We start from the raw sequence: 23118 nt of genomic DNA, 5'->3' as shown, positions 1-23118 counted from the left end.
TCTCTGTCTCTGTCTCTCTGTTTCTCTCTCTGTCTGTCTCTGTCTCTTTGTCTCTCTCTGTTTCTCTCTCTGTCTCTGTCTCTCTGTTTCTCTCTCTGTCTCTCTGTCTGTCTCTGTCTCTCTGTTTCTCTCTCTGTCTCTGTCTCTCTCTCTGTCTCTGTGTCTCTGTTTCTCTCTCTGTCTGTCTCTGTCTCTCTCTCTGTCTCTCTCCTTCCCTTCCTCCCTCTTCTCCCATTCTCTCTTCCCTTTCTTTTTTCTTATTCTGTTTTTCCTTCCTGCAGAGACCTTTGGAAAAACCGGATGGTCTGGATGTCTCCGATCAAAGCAAAGAACACCCCCAGCACCTGTGTGAGAAGTGCAAAGTCTTGGGCTACTACTGCCGGAGAGTGCAATAAAACCTCTGGGATGGTGGATCTTCCCAGCCCCTGCCACCCCCAAAGCTTCTGGCAGCAGAGCACCGTGGGTCCCCCAGTCCCCTACCCAATCTGCGAGAATCCTGACCCAAATTCAACCTCTGTGAAGAAAAGAAATCACCAGTTATCACCTGTCTATAGAGGAATAATATGCCTTACAGTTAACAGAATGTAACACTTGTTTGTGTGTGTATGTGTGTGTTGTGTGCGTGTCTGTGTTTTTCCCTCCTCTATGTGTCTGTGTGTGCCTGTACACATGCAAGATGTATTTATAGGAATCTGGGTTTTTGTCTAGTGTTTTAGAACACACAGTGTTACTGAAAGTGTTCCTGATGGGACCGCCACCAGGCCAGGTGAGGGAGAGAAAGGGTGGGGGCTGTCTCATTGATTGTTTACACAGTTTTTTCCAATGTCCTGGCCAAGAGAGGCAAAGGATTGGACCCTCGGTCCTTTGGATATGAGGAAGAGCTGAGCAGGGGCTCAGGGGCTTTGGGGGGCCAGTGAGTGTGGCCAGAGCTCCAGGCCCATCCAACTTTCTGGGGTCAATTGAGATGAACTGAAGGCTTGACTTCTGCAAGTTATGGGGGCAGATGTGGGAGAAGGTGTTTTTGTCTCTTCTCCTTGGCCTCTGCTGCCACCACCTTCTACTTACCATCGGACAGGGTTCTTTTCTCAGGTCTCTCCCTGTCCATTGGCTCCCTCGGGGTGTCCAGTTCAGCATTAGGCCACAAACGCACGAAATTTACTGTGAATAACAGGGAAACTGAAGGCACCCCTTTTCTCCCCAAGCCTGGACAGACACCCTGACTTTATAATCATGTGAAAAGCCACTTTTATGGAAAAAAAAATTTTTATATCTTATTTTCTCTTCAATAGATGAGCTATTAATACAAGAAAATTTTTACCCACATGTAGCAGAAGGGAGTGAGGGAAGTAGGAGAAAGCTCTGACAGGTGGAGTCCACACCTGCTCCCCAAATACTCCTTTCCTTCCCGCCTCCAACCCTGAAACTCCTTTCCAGCATTTGAGAAGGGGGCAGCTCCCTGTCCAGAGGGAGAAGCTGAGGAAGAGACAGTTGGACACTAAGGAAAACACCAGCCAAGTACCTTAAAGTATCAGGTGAGCTCTTGGTAGCCAGACTTTGATTGGTGATCGGGTGGGTGGCCTTGTCCAGCCATCATTAATCTTTCTGTGGACTTTTTTTTTTTTAAATCTCTGCTCCCCTTCAGTTCTCTCTCCTCATCACTTCCCTCTGTGGAATCCCCTAGGGGATGGAGGGTTCACAGCTCTAAATCACAGCTGATCATTCAAACAGCCTCTGTAGGAATTGCTTCCCAGCCCAATCAGCCGGGTGCTCTTTCCTACCTTGGAAATGAAAGCAGGGCAGCAAAAGGGACAATATGAAATTTCAAAGAGCTTACACTGCCCATACCTGCTCCCCTCCCACCCCCAGGGATCCTTCTAAGAAAAAAGCCAGGCTTTTAGAGGCTGTGATTCCCACCCTCCCCCCCCCCCGCCCCCATCAATGGCCATTGTTGAGCCCGAGGTCCTCTAGTCCTTCATCACTGCCATGTTCTTTTCCCTCCATCCCTTCTCCTGGCTCTTCCAGTGTTGTCTGGTAACCCTGACATACCACTGTGCCTCTCTCTGGGCCATAGGCTTCCCTCTCTGTAAATGGGAATGATGATTTTCCTACTTCCCAAGAGATCAGGGAAGCCTTGCAACGGAACACTAGTCAGGTGTCCAGCTGTCTTGGAGACAGCAGGTAGACGCTTTCCCCTGGGGGCAATGAAACTGTATGTTACATAACTTTCTTTCTTGGCGATAGCCATATATTCAGAATTAGCTGACTCAGCTTGCCCCGAGCATTCAGCCTTTACTGAAGAAAACCAATCAGACCAAGGAATGAGACTGAAACTCTGTGTTTACCATGGGTCGTGGCTCACTCAAATTAGGCCTGAAAAGAATCTGTTTTCAAGTAGCAATGCATTTGTAGCTAGCAGCTGACAAGTTACAGTTAAAGTGTTTAACTGGGGATCCAGGTCATGAGAGAGGGTGTGTGTAAGGATGCAGCAAGGAGGAGCGGGTTAGACTGAAGGTAGCCAATGCCCCTTGAGCACTTAATGAGATATTAGCAACAGCCTGGTGGTAGGAGTGGCTGAGCTGGAGTCAGAAAGACTTCGGTTCAGATCTCTTACTAGACTTACAGACACTTATTAGCTGAGAGACCCTGGGCAAGTCACTTAACCTCTGTTTGCCTCAGTTTCCTCATCTGTAAAATAGGGATAATATTAGCATCTACCTCACAGGATTACTGTGAGGACCAAATTAGATAATGTGTGGGAGGTGCTTTGCAGACTTTGAAGGGCTGCATAAAAGCCAGCTATCATCGTAACAACCTCTTCTTCCCTCATCCCCACCCCTCCTCAATAGGGGTAGAAAGAAAAGGCACCTCAGCTCCCCCCCCTTCCCAGGTGGAGACAACCACTTAGAGAATTTCTGCAAACAATTCTCTATACCGTTCTAGAAGGTCTGGTATGGTCCTGATCACGGCCTTTGTCCTTTGCCATTTTCTAACTGAGAAAGAGAAGATATTATTGTCCATCATGATTATAATAACCATAAAAATAATATTAACAATCATAATAATGGTGGAGGGCAGCATGACCCTTCTGGACCATTAGAACCCATGTCTGTGTTCTCAGCCCAAGGGTTCACAAGGACCTGTCTCCATAGGATGCTTCCTTAAAAAATTCAAGTCTTTCAGATCCTCTCAGTTTCACTTAAATGCAAAGAAGACCACACGCATAAAACTTTCCGTGCTATCTGCTCATCCTGTAGGATAGAGTCTATAAGCTATAGTATAAGTAAGGCAGAGGAGAGATAGAATTACCTCTCCAAAGCTAATTTTCCTGGTCTCCATCACCAGCCTAGTTACTGGGAAGCCTGAAATTGCCGAGATGGTGAGAAGAGAGGACAGTACATAGTGGCAGCCAGGGTCAAGTGGTACTCTGCCCGGTGGACCACCTGCTCTCCCAGCCGGAAGACTGTTGCAAATCCCCAGTTGATGACCACAGTTAACCGTCAAGCCAACTAATTTGTGATTGTTTTGGTTGGCCAAAACATCTTCCTATGCCCTTTCCCCTACCCCACTTTGCCCTTGGCCTGTATGAAACATCAGCATGTATTTGTTTGCTCTCAGCTATATTATACCACTGCTGTCCAAGGGCTGGTGCTACACAGTTTGAGTGCTCAAGGGGCCCCAAGGGTCCTGGGTGATTTGAGGAAGGATTGTGGTTTTAGGAAGATATTGAAAAGGGACAATCGTATGCAGTTCATAGACGCTATTGAGTGATCATTAATGTTTACCCCTGTATGAAGTATTCTACAGTTCTCTTGGCAGATCTGTATTTATCTTGAGTTATACTTGACATAGAAATCCTTTGGGGTTTTTTTTTAATACTATGTGTGTATTTTGGAAAACTTTGTAGATGTTAAATTTTCTGAAGGGTTACAAATATTTCTCGTAATACTGAACTTGTTATCTTATTCTCCAGAAACTCTTTGCAATTTTTATCTGTATATATTTGAGGGCCTTAAAAAAAAGGGAAAAAAGGAAGAAGAAAAGAAAAAAAGGAATGGCTTGCTTTTTATTGTTGTTGAGTTTTTTAAAAGAGGCATCTTCACAATTTTAAACTGTTCAGAAGGGCCTGGTTCTCCAATTTAACACAACCAAGCTAAGAGTTTCCTAAAATATTCTGCAAACTCAGAGTGTATCCTCAAGAAAATATTTATGATGGAAAATTGTCTCTTTTTTTTTCAATTTTTTTTTACAATGCTTTTTGTCTGTATAAAGTATGCAACCGAACTACATTGAGAAGGAAATATTGTCTACATAGAATATTATATGAAAGTTGGTACATAATTCTGATGAGAAGAATCCTTGCAATTCTTTAAGCCATATTGTTGTTTTGTGTTTTCCTTGGATGAAAATATCAGTATTAAGTAACCAATATATTATTCAAGTGTTTAGACCTATTAATATGCTTATGCAGTTTATTTATATGTGTATTTTGGGAAGTATTACCTTTTGAGGAAAGCTATAATTAGATTTGCTAGCAAGGAAGGAAACCGAGAATATTTTATTCTTCTTTACTTTATGACCAGACTCAAGATCCCAGTTCCTGGAGGGAAACCCAGCTCCTCGACATTTGGGATTACCTATACCCTGTCCTGTAATATAATTATAATCTATTCTCTCTCTCTCACTTTCTTAAACTTTTTGTTTTTAATTTTGATAGGGGGTTGGGGAAGAAGGGAGCATCTAGTGAGAGCCTCTGTTTGACAAACTTGTCTCACATGACCATTTGCCAGTCCTCAAGACAAACCATGGTCCTGACTGTTCCCCTAATGGGAACAGGACAATCCATGAGATGACCTCCAGGATGAGGTCAGCCAAGGGAAGAGAATGGATGAAGAGAATTTCCAGATTCTGTGTGCCTCGTATTATAGGACTTCCATGATCCTGCCTTGGTGCCTTTCACAGGACCTAATCCTACAATGGGTTTCATCAGGGTTGTCCTTCTGAATGGAAACCTTCACTCCAACCCTCTGCTAGTCTCCAGTTTTACACTAAATGAATATGTAATCCAACAATCACTACATTTTATACTAGAAAGACAACTAACACAGTAGTTTATGAGTTCTTAGAGCTTTAAGAAAGTTAACCTAATGATTAGTCTTGGGGTTATTGAGGTGGGGAAGGGGCTTTCTGTCTCTCTTGTCATCTGTTACCCACTGATTCTTGTCAGCCTCAGTTGCCTTCATGTATTGAGTCCCTGTCCCATGTCTGTATCTGTTAATATGTGTGTATACAGCTAAAAGACAAACAAGGCCTAAGGACAAAGGCTTGGAGGGTGCCCAGAGGAGGTAGCCCAGGCTGCCCTGACCTCTCAGCCAAAGTGTCCATAGGTTGGCATTCCAGCGTGTGCCTTATCTCCTGGATACTACGCATTACAGCTTCCTTATAGAATCATAGCCTTTTCATGCTGTATTAAAAAATACTTTTAAAAACCAGAGAGAGTCTTGTCTTGAATGTCATTGTTGGTGATGAGTGTTCACTGGGGGCGTTGGGGAGGTGGTGAGTGAGGTGGAGGACAATACCACTAGAAGTCAAAGAGGGTTCCAAGAATCCTGGGAATGAATAGGATGTCAACCTCTTCCCATGCCTCAATGCCATTCCTACATAACCCCTCTGCCATCTCCCCTGGCCCAGTTGGAACTACCTTCAAACCAGCTTCCCATCCTGAGTCAATAGCCAAGACTGATAGGGATTGTTGGCTCATTAGGTTACAAATTCGCTCAGCCATTAAGACTCTTCAATTACCTTATATAGAAGTGATTCCTCACAGAGGGATTCTGGAAGTTCTTTACTTGCTGAATAGCTTGGACCTCTGAACAAGGCCAAGTCTTTTCATCCTAGGTGCATCATGAATCTCCAAGACAGCAAGTCAAATGATTGGGCAGCATGCAGTAAAGTTTGGAGATGTGAAGAATCAAGAGAGACTGGTGAAAGAAAGTGGAGTTTGTTAGTAAGGCAAGATTTGGGGAAAGTCCATATTTTTCCTTTAAAGTTTCTTATTATAGACCAAAGGTAGAGAAAGACATAACTGATCAGAAGGGAAAAAGAAATCAATCAAGGGTCACCTACATGAAAATCAGCTTAATTAACAATGAGTTTTTTAAGAGAAACAAAATATCCCTGCCATCTGTTTTGTTAATTCAAAAGCACTATATAAACACAACTTATTATTGTTTTTTTAAAGTAAGAAGTAGGAGCACAAAACTATCCACTAAATACAAAAAAGGGGAAATTAGGAAAGGGAGATGGGCAAATAAAGATGTAAGAGAGACATGTATAGAAAAACACGATATCAAAGAAATAAGGAAACAAAAAAAAATCAACACAAAGACAAAGATACTGTCATGGAGTTATTTACACATCTTTGTGACCCTGTACATATTATGACTATAGACTTGAAGGCATGTTGCATTTCTGCAACAATAGGCTTAAATAAGGGTATCATCACTTAAGTTTGAGGAAATCACACTAAAGGGTTGTTTAGTCCTCTCCTTGATGTGGGTGTTTCATAGTGACCATGCTATATAATCAACACACTCATCTTACAGTATACCCCCCCCAAAACAAGAAAACAAAAATGATAGGAAGACAATATAGTGGAAAGACTTGGAATTACATGATCTAGGTTCATCTTCAATCCATGAAAATTATCATTTATGTGCCCTCAACAACATATATTTACTTCCTTATGAAGGCTTTGGACTAAGATGATTTCTAAGGTCACTTACAGTTCAAAATCCCATTCAATTTAATTAAACAAACATTTTTGAGTACCTACTATATTTAAGGCACTACTAAGCACTGGGGATACAATGGCAAAAATCCAACAGTCCCTGCCTTCAAGGGGTTTACATTCTATTGGAGAGATATAACAAGTACACATTTAAGTAAAAACAGCATATCCAAAATAATATGAAATAATTTCAAGAGGTAGGGGAAAGGTCAGGAAAAACCTCAAACAGAACACGGCAACCATTATGCTTTGGAGAATTATGAACAGGGATTATGAACAGTGGAAATGAGGAGAAAAAAAAACATTCTAGACATGGAGAGTCCCCTGGGAAAAGGTACAGAAATAGACTTTCGAATTCAAAGTATGGGGAACAGTTTGACTAGTTTAAGTGCATGAAGAGTAGTAGTAGCAGTAGCAGTAGTAGCAGTAGTAGTAGTAGTAGTATAATTACTGTAGTAGTATAATAAAATTATAGTAATAGTATAATAGTAGTAATAGTGTAATAGTAGTGATAATATTACTACTGGAATTTAACGGAATGGTAAGTGTATAAAGTAGTTGTAATAGTAGTAGTACTAATAGTAGTAGTAATATTACTACTGGAATTTACTGAAATGATAAGTTCATGAAGGGAAGAAGTAGTAGTAGCACTAATAGTTGTGGGAATAAAATTATCCAACCTACAATAAAAGAGACTGAGGCAAAGTTCTGAGCCAATGGCACTTTATTAAAGGGTCCATGGTTCCCTGTAATGAAGTAGATCTCAGATCTTCCTCATGATCAAGATGCCCCCTCCTTCCAAGGCTCCAATTTTATAGAGTTAGATATCTAGACATTCAAGAATGGCTAAATCAGAGGCGGCTAGGTGGTGAAGTGAATAGAGCACTGGCCCTGGAGTCAGGAGGACCTGAGTTCAAATCCAGCCTCAGACACTTAATACAAAACTAGCCTTGTAATTTTGGGTAAGTCACTTATCCTCAATTGCCCTACTTTCCCCCCTTCAAAAAGAAAAAAAAAAAGAACGGCTAAATCAAATATAGAATAATTCCAATAATTGACATGATACATAGGCTAAGATAAGCCAAAATGATCTGTCAGCTGATGTAATGCCAAGCAAAGGCAACTTCCCAAGGTTCAAAATACCAGCATAGCTGATCTCTATTTTATTCAGTGACAAATTAAGAACAGAGAAAATAAAAATACAGCATAATTCAAATTACAGCATTCACCAAATGTAATTCAACCAAGTACTACTCCATCCCTGGGCAATACATTCATTTAGTCAATCACAAAGCCCCTCTTCTCAAATGGAGATTAGTTTCCAATCATAAGCAAAGTACATTAATTTGGTCAGTCACAGAGCACAAAAAAGTCAAGTTTTCCACCCTTGTATCACAACTGAAAAGGCCATCTACCCCAGAGTTACAACAAGCTTAAGTACAGCATTTAATACCCAAAGAGAGGTATTTTCTTCATCTTGACCCTAGGCAAGTTCTCAGCAATCTTTGTTCCTGGGGAGACATAGCTTAGCAAGGCCACAAGATACATTTGCCTGTGTCCTCATTAATTCATTCTCTGTCCTAGGACCCCTGAAAACATTAGCAAAACCTTCTTCCAGTATTTCTGTAAACATACAACAAAAAAATCCTTCTTCAGGACTTCTGAGCCAACAGCAAGGTTCCAGAACCTCTGCAACAACAGCACTTTCCTTCACCCAGTGGACGCAATTCATTCTCTGTATGAAGAACAGTCTCTGGACCCCTGAACCAACAGCAAGGTTCCAGGACCTCTGCAACAAAAGGACTGTCCTTAACCAGTGGATGAATCTGGCAAAACAACATCAAAACAGACAAAGTACCAGCATAACAGCCATGTCTCCTCCGTCCTTGGCAGCTCTGGGTGGCAGCTCACAAAAGTCCTGGGCAGTTTGAACTGGCCCTAAGCAATCCTCTCTGTCTCTCTGCCTCCACGATGCTGCTTCCAAAAAATTCCTCTGCCTCTCTCTCTGCTTGTGTCTCTCTTGTCACCAGCTCCTCCCAGTTCAGCACTCTCTTTTCACGTCAACAAGTCCATCCCACAAGTGGGATTGATAAGCTCTGGGTTTTAACATAATCAATCCAAAAACCAAGCCAATACAGGGGATCTTTAAATTCCATTACTATTACAGCTGAGTCATGAGTTGGGTGAAACAAAGAATATATCCACCAATGGTTACCTGTTGGACAAGAGAGAAGAGAATGGTCCAGAGGTGCAAAAATAAATTTGGGGTCTTTCCATGTAGTTGAGTCACCTCCTTCACACTGGGCTTGGTTACCATGACAAGGAAAGACAAGCATGGAGGGTCTCCAGTTAACTTCCTATGATTAAGTGAGTGAACTTAAAATCTGTAACTCACAGCTCTGAAGTCTAATATACAATACTTATAATCACTACCCCTATACAATCATATTAATTTGATTAACACTGATTGCAATAGAGTAGGGGTCCTCAATGAATCAACTTTCTCATTGTAATCTAATAGTGGTAGTAGTAGTAGTAGTTGGTGTGTGTGTGTGTGTGTGTGTGTGTGTGTGTGTGTGTGTGTGTTTGGCTCAGATCTCTGATTTCATTGTAGTAGGAACATCATAGTGAAGAAACTCCCTCATTATGATGAACACTACCTGGGGAAACTGAGAAATTAAGTCACCTTCCTGGGGTCATATAGCCAGGATGTGTCCAAGGTAAAATCTGAACCCAGGTCTTTTTGACCCTGAGGTTGGCTTTCTATATACTACAGCAGACTGCCCTGAAATAAGACAAGAAAAGTTGAGAAGAACCAGACTGCAGAGGGTTTCAAATGCTAAGCTAAAAATGGTGTACTTTTCAATTCAATTAAATAAGCATTTATTAAGTGCCTATTATGTGTGGGGCACTGTGCTAATGCTAGAAATAGAAAGAAGGGAACGAAGTCCCTTTCCTCAAGGAGCTTACAGTCTAATAGAGGAGACAACATGTAAACAAATATGTATAAAGCAATCTATATACAGAATGAATAGGAAATAATTAGCATATAACAATGAATCATAGAGGCAAGAGGGAGCCATCAAGGATCCCTAAACTGGAATGGCAAGAGGAGGGGGAGAGGGGAAATGGAAACTGTATTTTAGTAATGATCAGTTTGTCGATTCTTTTTCCATGTCTACTTGGAAAGGAATAAAATGAATCCTGCTTCAGTGCTATTTATTCCCTATTATTCTTCTCCTAAGGAGCTGGAGGAAGGAGGTTTAACCCTGCCTCTGCCCCTCCCCAAGGATGAGGAGAATGAATGATGAACACCTTCCCAAAAAATAAAAGAGAAGGGTGGAGCTCACTCCCAAAATAACAATGAATAGAAGGGCCAATGAAAAGAGACTACTAGTTAACTGCACAAATTCCACGAGCAGTGTAAGGAAAACCATAGATTTTAAGACTTTATTTTTTATAAAATTTCCCTTTCTTTTAAACACAGATATCTCTTCCCCAGTAGCTTCTACCATTAAAAAAAAAAAAAAGACCAAAAAAACATAAAGAAAGAGTTTATTTGAGGTGAAGGAGTAGTTGGCAGCGTGAAGCCTCCTGGCAGGAGAGGATCCACACAGCTCAGAGCAGGTGGGCCAAAGTCCTGGAATCTGGGAGGAAAAAAAAGTGTGTGTGGGGGAATCAAACAAGGAGACAGTTTGGGCCTCAAGAATCCGAAGGTAGCAGCCCTAGGGCCCCACTCTGGCTACACTGAGCTTTTGAGGTGAGGCCCTAGGGACTATAGAATTCCAGAGTGATAGAGGTGGCTTGAGAGGTCCTGTGATTCCAACGTCCACTTTACAGTTAAGGACAATGAGGCCCCCAGAGTGGATTTGTTCAAGGTCACAAGAATAGTAATTAGCAGAGCTGAGAATCCAACACAACTCCTGTAGACAAAGGATTCCCTAAGGTCCCTTTGATGAATACTAAAAGGTATAGGGGTAGAAAGGGGTTATCATTATAATTTTATCTACACTCCAAAGCCTAGGCCCAGCTGTAGCCATTCTGGGCTGGTGACACTCAGGGGCCAGTCCAGACCCTAAGTAGCTTGTCTTAGAGTGTCCCCTCAATGCCTGTCCCAGTCTCCTGATTTGGCCCCCACCTGTGCCTTATCCTACAGCTGTCCCTCCTTCCCCAACCAGCTCCTTAATCCTTCTCAGCTGCCCCGAGTGACACACATAATTTTCATGTCCAGAGCCTGCTATGCTGCTAGTCAGGAGGGGGGCCAGCTGCTCTGTTCCACCACCCTTTCCCCTAAGCCAGAAACCCACCAAGAGCATCTATTTCAAACTTTCTGTCTTGTTGTCCCCTATAGATAATAGAAATGAAAGTACTATGGGGTTTGAAGAGAAATTTTTATCATTCTAGGTTCATACAGTTCTTTTTCAGTTTTAAGTGGACAGGTCCTACATTCTAATATCTAGGACTCATCGGTGAGTATTATAATTTTTCTCTGGTCCGGGATTCCCCTTCCACCAAGGACTCTGTGTTCCCACTAACCTTGGTTCAATCCTGGGAGCTCAGACCCCCAATGAGGTCAGTTTCTCTCTGACTCTTGCTCCCACTCTGAAAATTCGACCCTAGAGAAATCTCCTGAATAAAGCTTAGGTATAGCTCATGTTTCAACTTCCCCCCAAAAGGGAACAAGGCCCCCTCCGAGGTTCTCAATGTACAATAATGGTATTAGGTATGGCCCCACCTTTATTTCACCCGCAATATAAAATGCCTAAGAACAAAGACTAAGAGGTGTCCGTGAACAAATACAGAAACATCAAACATTTATACAGCCCATTAGACTTATCAGACCCTCCCAGAAAGGTGAGTGTACCTTGGAGGGATTGCTAAAGAAACAATTTCCCTGCATCGAGATAACTAGGTGGCACAATGGATAGAGTATTGGACTTAGGAAGACTGGCTTTGATTCTGCCTCAATCACTTGCTATCCCTGTCACCTTGGGCACGTCACTTAACCTTGCCCAGCCTCAGTTTCTTCATCTATAAAATGAGGATAATGATAAAACCTCCCTCACAGAGTTGTTGCAAGAATCAAAAATAACATATAAAGGGCTTTGCAATGTAAATAGCTATGCAAATGCTAGTAAATATCATTATTTTTCCTATCAGATCATCACTATGTGAATGGCAGCATTGGCAAAGTTCAATGTTCTGTCTCTTGTCTTCTTCTCCCTCCAGGGGCCTTGTGCCCTACCTCTCAATCTGTTGAGGACTCACAAATAGGCATTGAAAGTTCATTTTCTAGACTCTGAAAATAAAAAAGGACAAAATTACCCAGTCTAGAGGTAGGGATCCAAGGGCCCGCCTCTCAAATCTCCGTGGGCTGCTCTTACAAATCATCATTTTCTGCTCCTGGTAGAGTTGGGGAAGGAGAAATTTCCTCTCTGATACTCCACCCCACACCTAACCTGAGCCCACTCCCACTGTACTCTGGTCTAGAAACCCAAGGGTAAGAAGTTAGAGGAAAAGAAAAATGGCAGGGACTGTTTCATAGTGGTTCTTTCAATAGAAATATCCACCCTCACCCCCACTGACTCTTGGTTGCCAATCAATCATCTTGGATTCAGCCCTAGACACTGAGGATCAGTCAGAGGGGTTCTTTGCATTCTTTCAGCAAGGAGCTGGGAAAGATGTTCACCTACATGGGAGGTAATTTCCAACAAATGGCTATACCCTGTCACCTCATCAAGGTGAATGGTGGCTCATCATTCTCCCAATCATACCCCATCATACGATAAGAATAGACACAGCCCATAAAAGATGGAGAGAATCGGTCACCAGATGTAGAAACATCTAGATTGATCACACCAAAATGCACACATACCACCTATAAACATATCATGTTGTCATGTGGTATATTCAGCATAAGTGTCCAGGTACAGAGGGCGTGGGTGATGATGGCTATAAATAAAGCCATGATCTTAACACAAGAGATGAACACCAAGTTCTGGAGGCCTTTTGTGACCTGAAAAGGTCACAAAATAGTATGCAGAAATCTAATCCAACCTCCTCATTTTACAGATGAGGAAACAGAGGCTCTGAAATATAAAATGACCAGCCCAGAGTCCCACAACAGGGGAGTTGCCAAGATGGGATTAGACTAAGACCTCCTGATTTTCAGTCCATCATATAAGAATGCCCACCTCACTGAACCATATGCACATGTAGTTTTTCCTCATATATGTGGGAACAGCATAGTATAACATTAAAAAATACCTGTGTCATTCATTACCTGTGTTACTTTGGACAAGTCACTTTCTGTAAAATGGAAAGGGTTCAGGAAAAGTGGGAAGAGGGAGATCTATTAGTACCACATCTCAAACTATACTACAAAGCAGTAATTATTAGAAATTATGTAGTGCTGCTTACAAAATAGAAGTTGGTCAGTATAATAGATTCAGTACATAATACATGTGCCGTTAGGGGGCACAGTGGATAGAGTTTGGGGCCTGAAGTCAGGAAGACTCATCCTTATGAATTCATCTGATCTCAGATGCTAGCTGTGTAACTCTGGGCAAGTAATTTAACCTTGTTTGCCTCAGTTCCTCATCTGTAAAATGGGCTGGAGAAGGAAATGTCAAACCGCCCCAGTATCTTTGCCAAGAAAACCACAAATGGGGCCACAAGGAGTTGGACATGACTGAAAAGCAACTAACCAACAAATGCAAGACACAGAAGCAAACATACATAGTGAAACAATCTTCTATAAACCAAAAGACCCTCAGTTACTAGGGGTGGACTCACTATTGAACAAAAGCTGCTAGGAAAACAATATGGTAGAAATTAGGTGGAGGCCAACATCTCACATCATATCCCAAGATAAACTTCCAATAGAATTAAACATGAATGGTGACATCATAAGCAAATTAGAGGAACAAGGAAGAAATTACCTTTATTATCTATAGATAGAAGAGTTCACAATCAAATAAGCAATAAGTTCATAGAAGAGAAGAAAAGGAGGGAAGGAAGGAGAGATGGAGGAAGGGAGAAGAGAAAGAGGAAGGGAGAGAAGAAAAAGAAGAAGAAAGAGAGGGAGGAAAGGAGAGAGGGAAAAGAGAAAGGAAGGAATGAAATGAAAGAGAGATGGGGTGGGGGTGGGAAAGCTGGTCTAGATGAGTGCATGAGGTTCCTTCTGTTCTAAATAAATGATCCTATGTTTAACAGGAAATTAAATCACAGAGAAGCAATGCGAATGTTTGCATTTTGAAGGAAAGTTTCTAATCACACATATGTATTTAAGTTGTATACAAATCACTTTCCTTTTGTTTATATAACATGTAACATTTAACACAGGCTTATGTAAAGAGATGTCATAAGGATCCTGGCAGTGGTACAAACCAAAAAATCAGGGAGGAGATTACCAGCTTCACTTGGCCCTGTTGGTCAGCCTCCATGGAAACTTGCAAGGCAACCACCAGCAACATGGTGTTTGAAAAGCATCTCGTCTTCCCCAAATGACAAATGTTGAATGTACATGAATAGGCAGTTTTCAGAGAAAAAAAATAAAACTATCAATAGGTATGTGAGTTCTAAATTACTAATAATTAGGGAACTGCAAATTAAAACAACTCTGAGGTACAAACTCACACCCATTTGATTGGCTAAAATGACAGAAAAGAAAAATGACAAATGTTGGAGAGGATGGGGTAGAGGGAGGGGGGAGATGAACTAATGGATTGTTGGTAAAGCTGTGAACCAGTTCAACCATTCTGGAGAATAAAATTTGGAACTATGCCTAAAAAACTATTAAACTGTGCATGCCCTTTGACTCAGCACTATCGCTACCAAGTCCCCAAAGGAAAAGGACACACGTATACAAAAGTATTTATAGTAGCTCTTTCTGTGGTGGCAAAGAATTGGAAAGTACAGGGATGACCAGTCATCAAGGGAATAGATGAATGTATCATAATATGAAATATTATTACATAGTAAGAAATGATGAAGGGAGTGGTTTTAGAAAAACCAGGGAAGACTTGAATGAACTGATAAAAAATTAATTGAGCAGAACTAGGAGAACAATTTATATAATTAACAGCAAAATTCACATAAGTAATGGCTAAGTTGTAAAGATAATCAGTGTTGAAAGATTTAGTAACTCTGATCAAAATAGTGACCAACCACAATTCCAAAGCTCTAGCAAGATATCCACCTCCCTGTTCCCCCAAAAGAAAAACCTGATGGACTCAGAGTGCAGATTGAAACCTATTTTCTTCTTTCTTTTTTCTTCTTTAAAAAAAAATATGGCTAATGTGGGGATTTACTTTGCAAAACTATATTTAGGTAATGAGTTTTCTTTTTCTTGCCTTCTCAATGGGTGGGGGAGGGAGAGAATTTGGAAGTGAAGATGAAATAAAATTTTGATTATAAAAAAATGAAAAGAAAAAAAATCTTATCCCAGCTCTGTACAATTCCTTTTCAGTTTTGCTAAGTGGAGTCCCTAGGATGTTTTGAAAGGGCACAGACATGGGGCAGCCAGGTAGCACAGCGAATAAGAGCACCGGCCCCAGAGTCGGAATGACCTGGGATCGAATCCAGGCTCAGACACTTAGCACCCACCCAGAAACACCTGGCCATGTAACCTTGAGCAATTTACTTAACCCCAATTGCTTTAAAAAAAAAAAAAGAAAGAAAAGGGCACAGACTGACTTGCTACCTTGGTAACCTTAGGGAAGTCACTCTCTGAGCCTCAGTTTGGTGAACTCTAAAGTGAGGAACATGAAACAGATGACCTCTAAGATCATTAGATTTATACTCCTATGATGAGAAATATTCATTGCAATATTCTAACTCCAAGTCATATAGGATATTAGAATTGATAGTCTGAGATGAGTAAAGAAGAAAAGTGGTTTGAAATACTTAATGCCTTTGACACCAAATTCTTTTACCAACTGGATGGATGTAGCTAACTAAAGTGTTTGAATCACAGAAGAGCTGAAGCTGACCATGGGGGTTGTTAAGCAAAAGAAATGGAAGCTCGCTCTCCCTGAGGCTATATAGGTACATAAAACCAGCAGATGGTAGCAGAAAACAGCTGTAGAGGAGGCTTCCAGCAGTAAAGACATCTTTAAAGTCAGGGATTATTTTTTTCTTTGTATTTCCACAACCACCAAGCACATCAGGGCTATAGTAAGTGCTTAATAAATATTTGATTGATTCTTGATTGATTGATCCAGTCACAAAGATATTAGCATTGCAGAGAAAGCATTATAGCAGAGGACTACAGCTCAGCATTAGAAAACATGATGATTTATGAAATCACCAGTGGACACTGGCATCTCTGAAATATTAGTGGTGGGGTTTGCATTAAATACACATGCATCCTGGTCATACATGCTCCTACATGTGTACCCCACTATTTGAGTCCTCTGGCAATGTGTGATTCCTTGGGTTTGGAATAACCTTGTGGTAGGATAATTTGTGGGATGAACTTGCCTCTGTATGTATGAAGAAAATCTTCCTTGTCACTTATCTTGATATACAATTTAATTAAATGTCTTTTGCTTTGAAATAATGTGTCTTTACTGATGCATTGTTGGTGGAGTTGTAAACTTATCCAACCATTCTGAAAAGCATTTTGGAACTATTTCCTAAGGGCTATAAAACTGTGTATGCCTTTGACCCAGCAATACCACTATTACGTCTGTACCCCAAAAAAGGTTAAAAAAAGGACCTGTATGTACAAAAATATTAAGGCAGTTCTTTTTGTAGTGGAAAAGAAGTGGAAATTGAGGCATTGTCCATCAATTGAGGAATGAGTGAACAAGTTGTGGTATATGATTGTGATGGAATACTATTGTGCTATAACAAATGATAAACAGGATACTATTTTTAAAAAAAACCTGTAAAGATTTACATGAACTGATGCAAACTAAAGTAAGAAGAACCAGGGGAACATTGTACACAGTAACAATAATGCACAATGATCAATTAACTGTGAATGACTTGGTTATTCTCAGCAATATGATGATCCAAGACAGAAGGACTTATGATGAAAAATGCCATCCACTCCAGAGAAAAAATTAATGGAGTCTGAGTGCAGCTCAAAACATACTTTTTAAATTTTTCTCTTCTTTTTTTTAATCTGTGTTCCTTTTTGCAACATGACTAATGTGGAAATGTGTTTTGAATGACTGTACATGTATAATCTATATCAAATTGCCTGCCTTCTCAAGGATGAGGGAGGGAAAGAAGGGAGGAAGAGAATTTGGAACTCAAAATTTTTAAAAATGAATGACAAGAATCATTTTTACTTATAACTGGAAAAAAAATATAAAAATCCCCTCCCCCCCAAAAGAAACAATGTGTCTTCAGTTGGCTGGTAAAAGAAATACATTGGTTGGGGCTTGTCAGCTTTGGGGTTTTGTGTACATGTTGACCCACAACCACAACATGCTTCAGACCTGGGGGGAGGGGATGGCACAGAGGGAAGATGGGCATGGAATCACTAGTGAAATATATCATTTCATCTGAAATATTCCAAGAGGATAATTTCAGAAGTGTGTGATGATACTGAGCAACCAGCAAGGATTTCCGGTTTCCTCTTGTTTTCCACTCCCCATTGCCACCTTATCTACACCTTTCCATTTCCATAAGAAAGTAGAATCCTTGGCAGATTGTCTTACAGAAGAAAAAAAAAATAAGGCTCAGGGAGAGGCAGAAAGAGTTCTAGAAAAGGCTGTGACATAAAATCAGAAAGCATCAATAAATTTTGTTTTCCAAATTAATAAAGTAGTGAGAGAAAAAAACCCCAAAAAACTGAAAACTGGGGCTCGGATAAATGAACCAACATGCTGAAGGTGACACAGTGAGGTCAGCAGGGGTGCAAAAAAGACAGCCCAGATGTCCGTCTCCCTGAGCACTTTCTTTCTCCTGCACCATGTTGCTTTTCTTCAGACCTGGAGCTCCCTATTCCCAAGGCTGTGTGTGTTATTATCATTACTAGTATTATTAGTGGAAGCAAAACAAAACAATTAATGTCTTTTGACATCTCCAGGAGCAATGGAAACCAATAATTCTTCTGGACAGGCTGTATTTCCTGTTGAACTTAATAACCACACTTGGAGACAACAGTCTGGAGAGAAGCCCTTTGGGAAGATAACTGTCCTCTCCGGAAAGGGGAAAGGGTTGGGGGAGAGATCCTGATTAGAAACTCTTCTGCATGATGGGAGGACAGCCAAGGAGTAAGACAGAAAAGGAGCCCCTCTCAGAGGCTCTCCACAGAAGAAAAAAAGTTTCTTGCCCTTTTGGGTTGGATTGAAGGTCAGTGCCCCTTTCTCTGGACTAACTTTAGTTTTTTTAGTTCCCAAGGTAAGCAGATCAGATGGAGTGGTTGTGACTGGGAGAAAGGAGACAGGAGGAACCTAGAAGACAGGCCCTGATCATTGGAAACTGAGACTGAGATAGAAAGTGAAACAGATAGAGGAAAAGGCTCCCCATGAGAACCAGAGTCCTAGGGTGGTGATAGAGAGACCCTGATAAGAGGGTGGGAGGGAGGAGGAGGTTGAGGGAGAAGAGCTTTCCAAAGTTCTAGGATCACTGGGATGTTTGTCCTTCCTCTGCCTCTCTGCCACCCCTGACTCTCACACCACTTTGTGGATAAGGCCTGGATTCCTCCTGCTGCTGTGAAGCAGAGCTCTGGACAAGTCCCTGAGGACTTGGGGGGGGAAAATACCCACAGTCTATAAAAATGAGCATTGAAGATCGTATGGAAGCATATTTGTAGATTCAGTGAAAGCTTATGATTTTCTAGGTCTTTCCCCAAAGACATGAAATGGTCCTGGATTGAGACAGTTTGGCCGTCTTTGACATTGGAAACTCACGTGCAGACAGTGGCTCCAGAGACCCCAGAAGCACAGGCAAGGCCTAGGGATAGGGAGCCTCTCCCCATTGATGCTGGCCCTTCTCCACCTGTGCCCAGTCTCTGCTCAGCAACAATCCACAGATGTTTTATCCATCACAGAGGCCATGTTGCTTATTAGCATCTTATTTGCATGCCATTTCTGTTATTAGGGATGCTCATAGCCTCCTCTTCTTATAGTGCTTTGTACTAACTATACCAATTCCCACTCATCCTAATTCAGTCACATCCCAGGAACAAGGCTGCTACACTCCCTTAGGACTCTAGAGTTAACCTTGAGGGGATGGGTCTTGTTTTTCTAATTCTATGGTTTAGGAGCCCCCACAAATGTGTTTCTGGTCATGGTATCGATTGATATTATTTAGTTGGCTGGACTCAGCTTTTAGAAATGGATATTTTACTAAGGTGATATAGTTAATACAAAAGTCTATGACATATTCTCCCACCATTTTGCACAAAGGCCAGAGGAAGATGGACTCAATTTCAGATAACGTGTCAAAGGGGTAACTTACCACTCCTGGGTCTCTTTTCTCCATATTCTAAGATACAGTTATGAAAATATCTAATGTTTATATAGAACCTTAAGGTTTGCAAAATATTTTGCATATAATATCTTATTTAAGCCTCACAACAACCCTGTGACTTTGCTGTATTGTTATTACAAAAAAAATTAATATTATCCTCTTTTACAGATGAAAACTGAGGCTGAGAGAGGTTAAATGATTCAGCACCACTAGCATCTTAAGTCAGACCTGAGCTCCCATCTTCCTTAGGTTAAGTCCAGGAATCTATCCTCCATGGCACCTACCTGTCTCTTTCCTTCATCTATTAAATTCTTTCAATTCAACAAGCACTAATTAATCACCTGGGTGCAGAGCCCCTATGCTAAGCCCTGAAGATACAAAGGTAAAAATGAAATTTTTCTGCCTTCCAGGGACTTACATTCTACTAGAAGCCTGAATGGAACCCAGCTGTTTGCAATGCATGGTACTATGCCTTAGGGGAGACAAAAGTTTATATATGACATGGCCCCTGCCCCCAAGGAGCTTATAATCTGATTAGGAGGACAGATAAACAGAACATTATCAAGATGAAAAACAAAGTGGCTTGTGAGATTCTTGGGAAAGAAGAAGCATGTATAAACTAACTACATTTCGAGGACCTAGGTCAACATTCTATCTCTGGCATTATCTATGTGACTGTGGGCAAGTCATATAACTTTTCTGAATCCCAATTTCTTCATCTGTAATATGAGGGGATTGGATCAGATGGCCTCTGAGGTTATTTACAACTCAAGATCTATAATCCTATGACCAACTGAGGGATATGGGGCAATTTACCACCTATAATTCCTCAGAATTACAGAAATATCCTTTTTTTGCCTCTCCTTCTTCTACCTCTGTCATAATTATTATAGGCAGGACTATGTTTTTTCCAAGTCAGAGATTCATCTTAGAGGATAAGAGGGAGATGAAGCTGTCCTCAAGCAATTTGAGTGGAGATGAGCTAAGGCCAATTTCCAACCCTATTCTACTGATTCAGAAGAATTAATGGAGACCTGTAAAATGATGGGATTATAGAATCTTAGTGTTAAAAGGAACTTCAGAGGTTTTTGATAAACCATTATGGTTTATTAAAAGATTCCTAATAGTCCAAGCTGGTCAGTTGGGTTGAAGCAACTGATTAAGCTTACCTCTTCAAAGACTAAGGGAAGTTCCAACAAAAAGGTCTATTCTTTCCCCACTCCCCTCTCCTCACTTGTCCAGGAACAGAAATAAAAAGATATACTTAGATTAGGGCAGAAGCCTAACCTCCACCTGAATGATAGAAATTTACCCAATTGGGGACTCTGAGTAATTTTGATTTTACTATCAACTTTTCATAGAATATAAACTCCCAAAAGTTACAAAGCAGGAGACAAAGTGGACCCAAAGGGGCATTATATTGTGTCTAGACTAAAAAAGTGAGCTAATTGTTATAACAGATTTTGCTGGTTAAATATTAGATAGGTAGGATAGGGGATTGGGGAGTATTGACTGGTCAGCTGTACTCTCCACACTCCCACCCACAATCATTGTTACATATAAAGGCTTCATCTTGGATAAATTTTGGATCTTTCACGTTTTGGGAAACCCACTAGAAAGATTCTCCATCCAGGATTCCATTTATTTGATCCTCTCATTTCAGTAATACAATAAAAGGAAAAATTAGCATTTTTCTTTTGTTCTGGACTATAATTGAACAGTATGTTTGCTGGTGGGTTTTGGTACAATTCAGAACAATTTCCTCTAAGTATTAATATCGATGGCATTACTGTATCCTTATTTGTACGGAGGCTAGATATATGAACTGGGCCAACGCCAGTTGTCTTGACTTTTGTCTCTCCACTAGACGCCAATGACTCTGGAAGAAAGAAATGAGGCTGATGACTTTGCATAGCTCTGCCTCGCTTAAATCCAATTCATAACAAGACCACCTCATGATATCATTGGTCTCTTTGAGAATGAAAGATGAACAAAAATAACAACAAGATGTAGGGACTTTTGCATCCTAAAATACCGGTGTGACTATTTTGCCTACAGCCCATATGGTAGCTCATAAATGCTTTTTTTTTTTTTTAATCATTTAAGTAATCTTAGACTACTCATCTTATTTTGTGAAATAAGTACAAACATCATCTCTGAGATCCTTAATGACTGCAGATTCATAGGATATGGTTTGCCTGCTGGCCTAGAAACCTCAAGCAATCAGCCCTAAATATTTAATCCCTTTTTGGGAGCTCCACACTTCTTTGGGGCTTTTTAGTGAATTTTTCCTACTTAATTTAGTCTAGTTGTCCTAGTGAGAGATGTGTTCGGATACCTGGAGAAATTTGGGGTGCCATGGGTTGTTTTGTGGACTTTGGTGTGGCCTGTGCAGGAAGGAACACTTGGAGATTTTGCCCAAAGCTCCAGTTGGATTTCTTATTCTATCAGTTATCCCTTAAATTTTGTCCCAGGCTGCAGGGATCTAGGGTCCTAGATGAATTTTCCATTAAAACTCTGAATTAAAAAAAATTAAAATTAAAAAACATTTTTTTTTAAACCTGCATAAAGACTATATGAAAGGAGAAAGAGATTTCCAGGAACCAAGAGCTATGAATTGCCCCCTTCCACATGCGAACTCTAAGATTGAGTCTACTGTCCCCCAGGAGCTTTGTGTGTGTAAGAGGAGAGAGCATGCTCTTGGTCTGGGGTAGGGCTGGGGATGGGGAATATTTCTATAATGACTATCCTTATTATATTTAGTAAATACCCCTTTCTATGGCTAGCTAACTTTAGCTGGCTGATTAATCATTGATGGGGAGGGTACTAGATGGAGGTCTGTAAGCAACAACACTAGAAAAATACCCCTGTGTCCTTAGGGTCATACCTAAAGCCCTCGGGGGAGCAGTAGTTAGGCCACCCTGGCAGAGTCAGGGTACTTATTTGACTGGAAGTCAGGAAGCTGGAAAGTAGCCCAGAGCTGGTATTACAAATAAAATATTTTTTAGAATATGCCAAATTTTACACAATATTTGCCTGTCCTTCCTTTATTTCTCTCAGAATAACACTTATAAGTTCAAATGATAAATTTCAAATCTGAAAGTGTTAGTTTGAATAAGGTTGATGTGATATATGATCTGATGGTTATTTGACATGAGGACACTGAGGTATGTAGGGTATATAGCCCCAGGCCTGGAGTCAAGAAAATTTCAGTACAAATCTGTTTTCAGAAATGTAACAGTTCTGTGACCTTGGATAAGTCACTTAACTTCTGTTTGCCTCAGTTTTCTCAACTGTAAAATAGTGATAACAAAGCACCTACCTCCCAGGGTTGTTGTGAGGATCAAATGAAAAAATTATTTGAACCAGACACAATGCCTGGTATATCTTCCTTACTAAATTCTTTCTTCCTTTCTTTCTTTCCTTCTTCCTTCCCTTGTTCCTTCCTTCTCTCTTTCTTTCCCTCCTTCCTTCCCTTCTTTCCTTCCTTCCTTCTTTCTTTCTTTCCTTCCTTCCTTTTTATCTTCCTTCCCTTGTTCCTTCCTTCCTTTTTTCTTTCCTTCTTCCCTTCCTTCCTTCTTCCTTCCCTTGTTCCTTCCTTCCTTCTTTCCTTCCCTCCTTCCTTCCCTTCTTTCTTTCCTTCCTTCCCTTCTTTCCTTCCTTCTTTCTTTCTTTCTTTCTTCCTTTCTTTCTTTCCTTCCTTCCTTTTTATCTTCCTTCCTTCCTTCCTTTCTTCCCTCCCTCCTTCCTTTCTTCCCTCCCTCCTTCCTTTCTTCCCTCCTTCCTTCCTTCCTTCTTTCCTTCCTTCCTTCTTTCTTTCCTTCTTCCTTCCCTTGTTCCTTCCTTCTCTCTTTCCTTCCCTTCTTTCTTTCTTTCCTTCCTTCCTTTTTATCTTCCTT

The 23118-nt window shown here is 40.8% G+C and overlaps 1 protein-coding gene across 3 annotated transcripts in view; it reads left to right on the top strand.

Annotated features, from left to right (window-relative positions):
• Positions 1–23118, top strand: part of ZCCHC24 (zinc finger CCHC-type containing 24) — a 168899-nt gene that overhangs the window by 137802 nt on the left and 7979 nt on the right. Inside the window, exons 4-5 of one of the 3 annotated variants that reach the window (XR_011164480.1) lie at positions 282–2511; positions 3671–5489. The exons of 1 other annotated variant lie outside the window; for it this stretch is intronic. Coding sequence is in view for 1 of the 2 variants with exons in the window: in XM_069068348.1 (XP_068924449.1) it covers positions 282–395 (114 nt within the window). In the remaining variant the exon portion in view is untranslated. Of the gene's footprint in view, positions 1–281; positions 5490–23118 lie in introns of those variants that run through there. One more of the 3 variants, XM_069068348.1, reaches the window with a different exon arrangement.

The sequence above is a fragment of the Petaurus breviceps genome, unplaced genomic scaffold, assembly GCF_028583685.1.
Source record: "Petaurus breviceps papuanus isolate PSGF00001 unplaced genomic scaffold, PetGlider_PUasm1.0 90762, whole genome shotgun sequence".
Taxonomy (NCBI): domain Eukaryota; kingdom Metazoa; phylum Chordata; class Mammalia; order Diprotodontia; family Petauridae; genus Petaurus; species Petaurus breviceps.
This window is presented reverse-complemented; position numbering and strand designations above follow the sequence as displayed.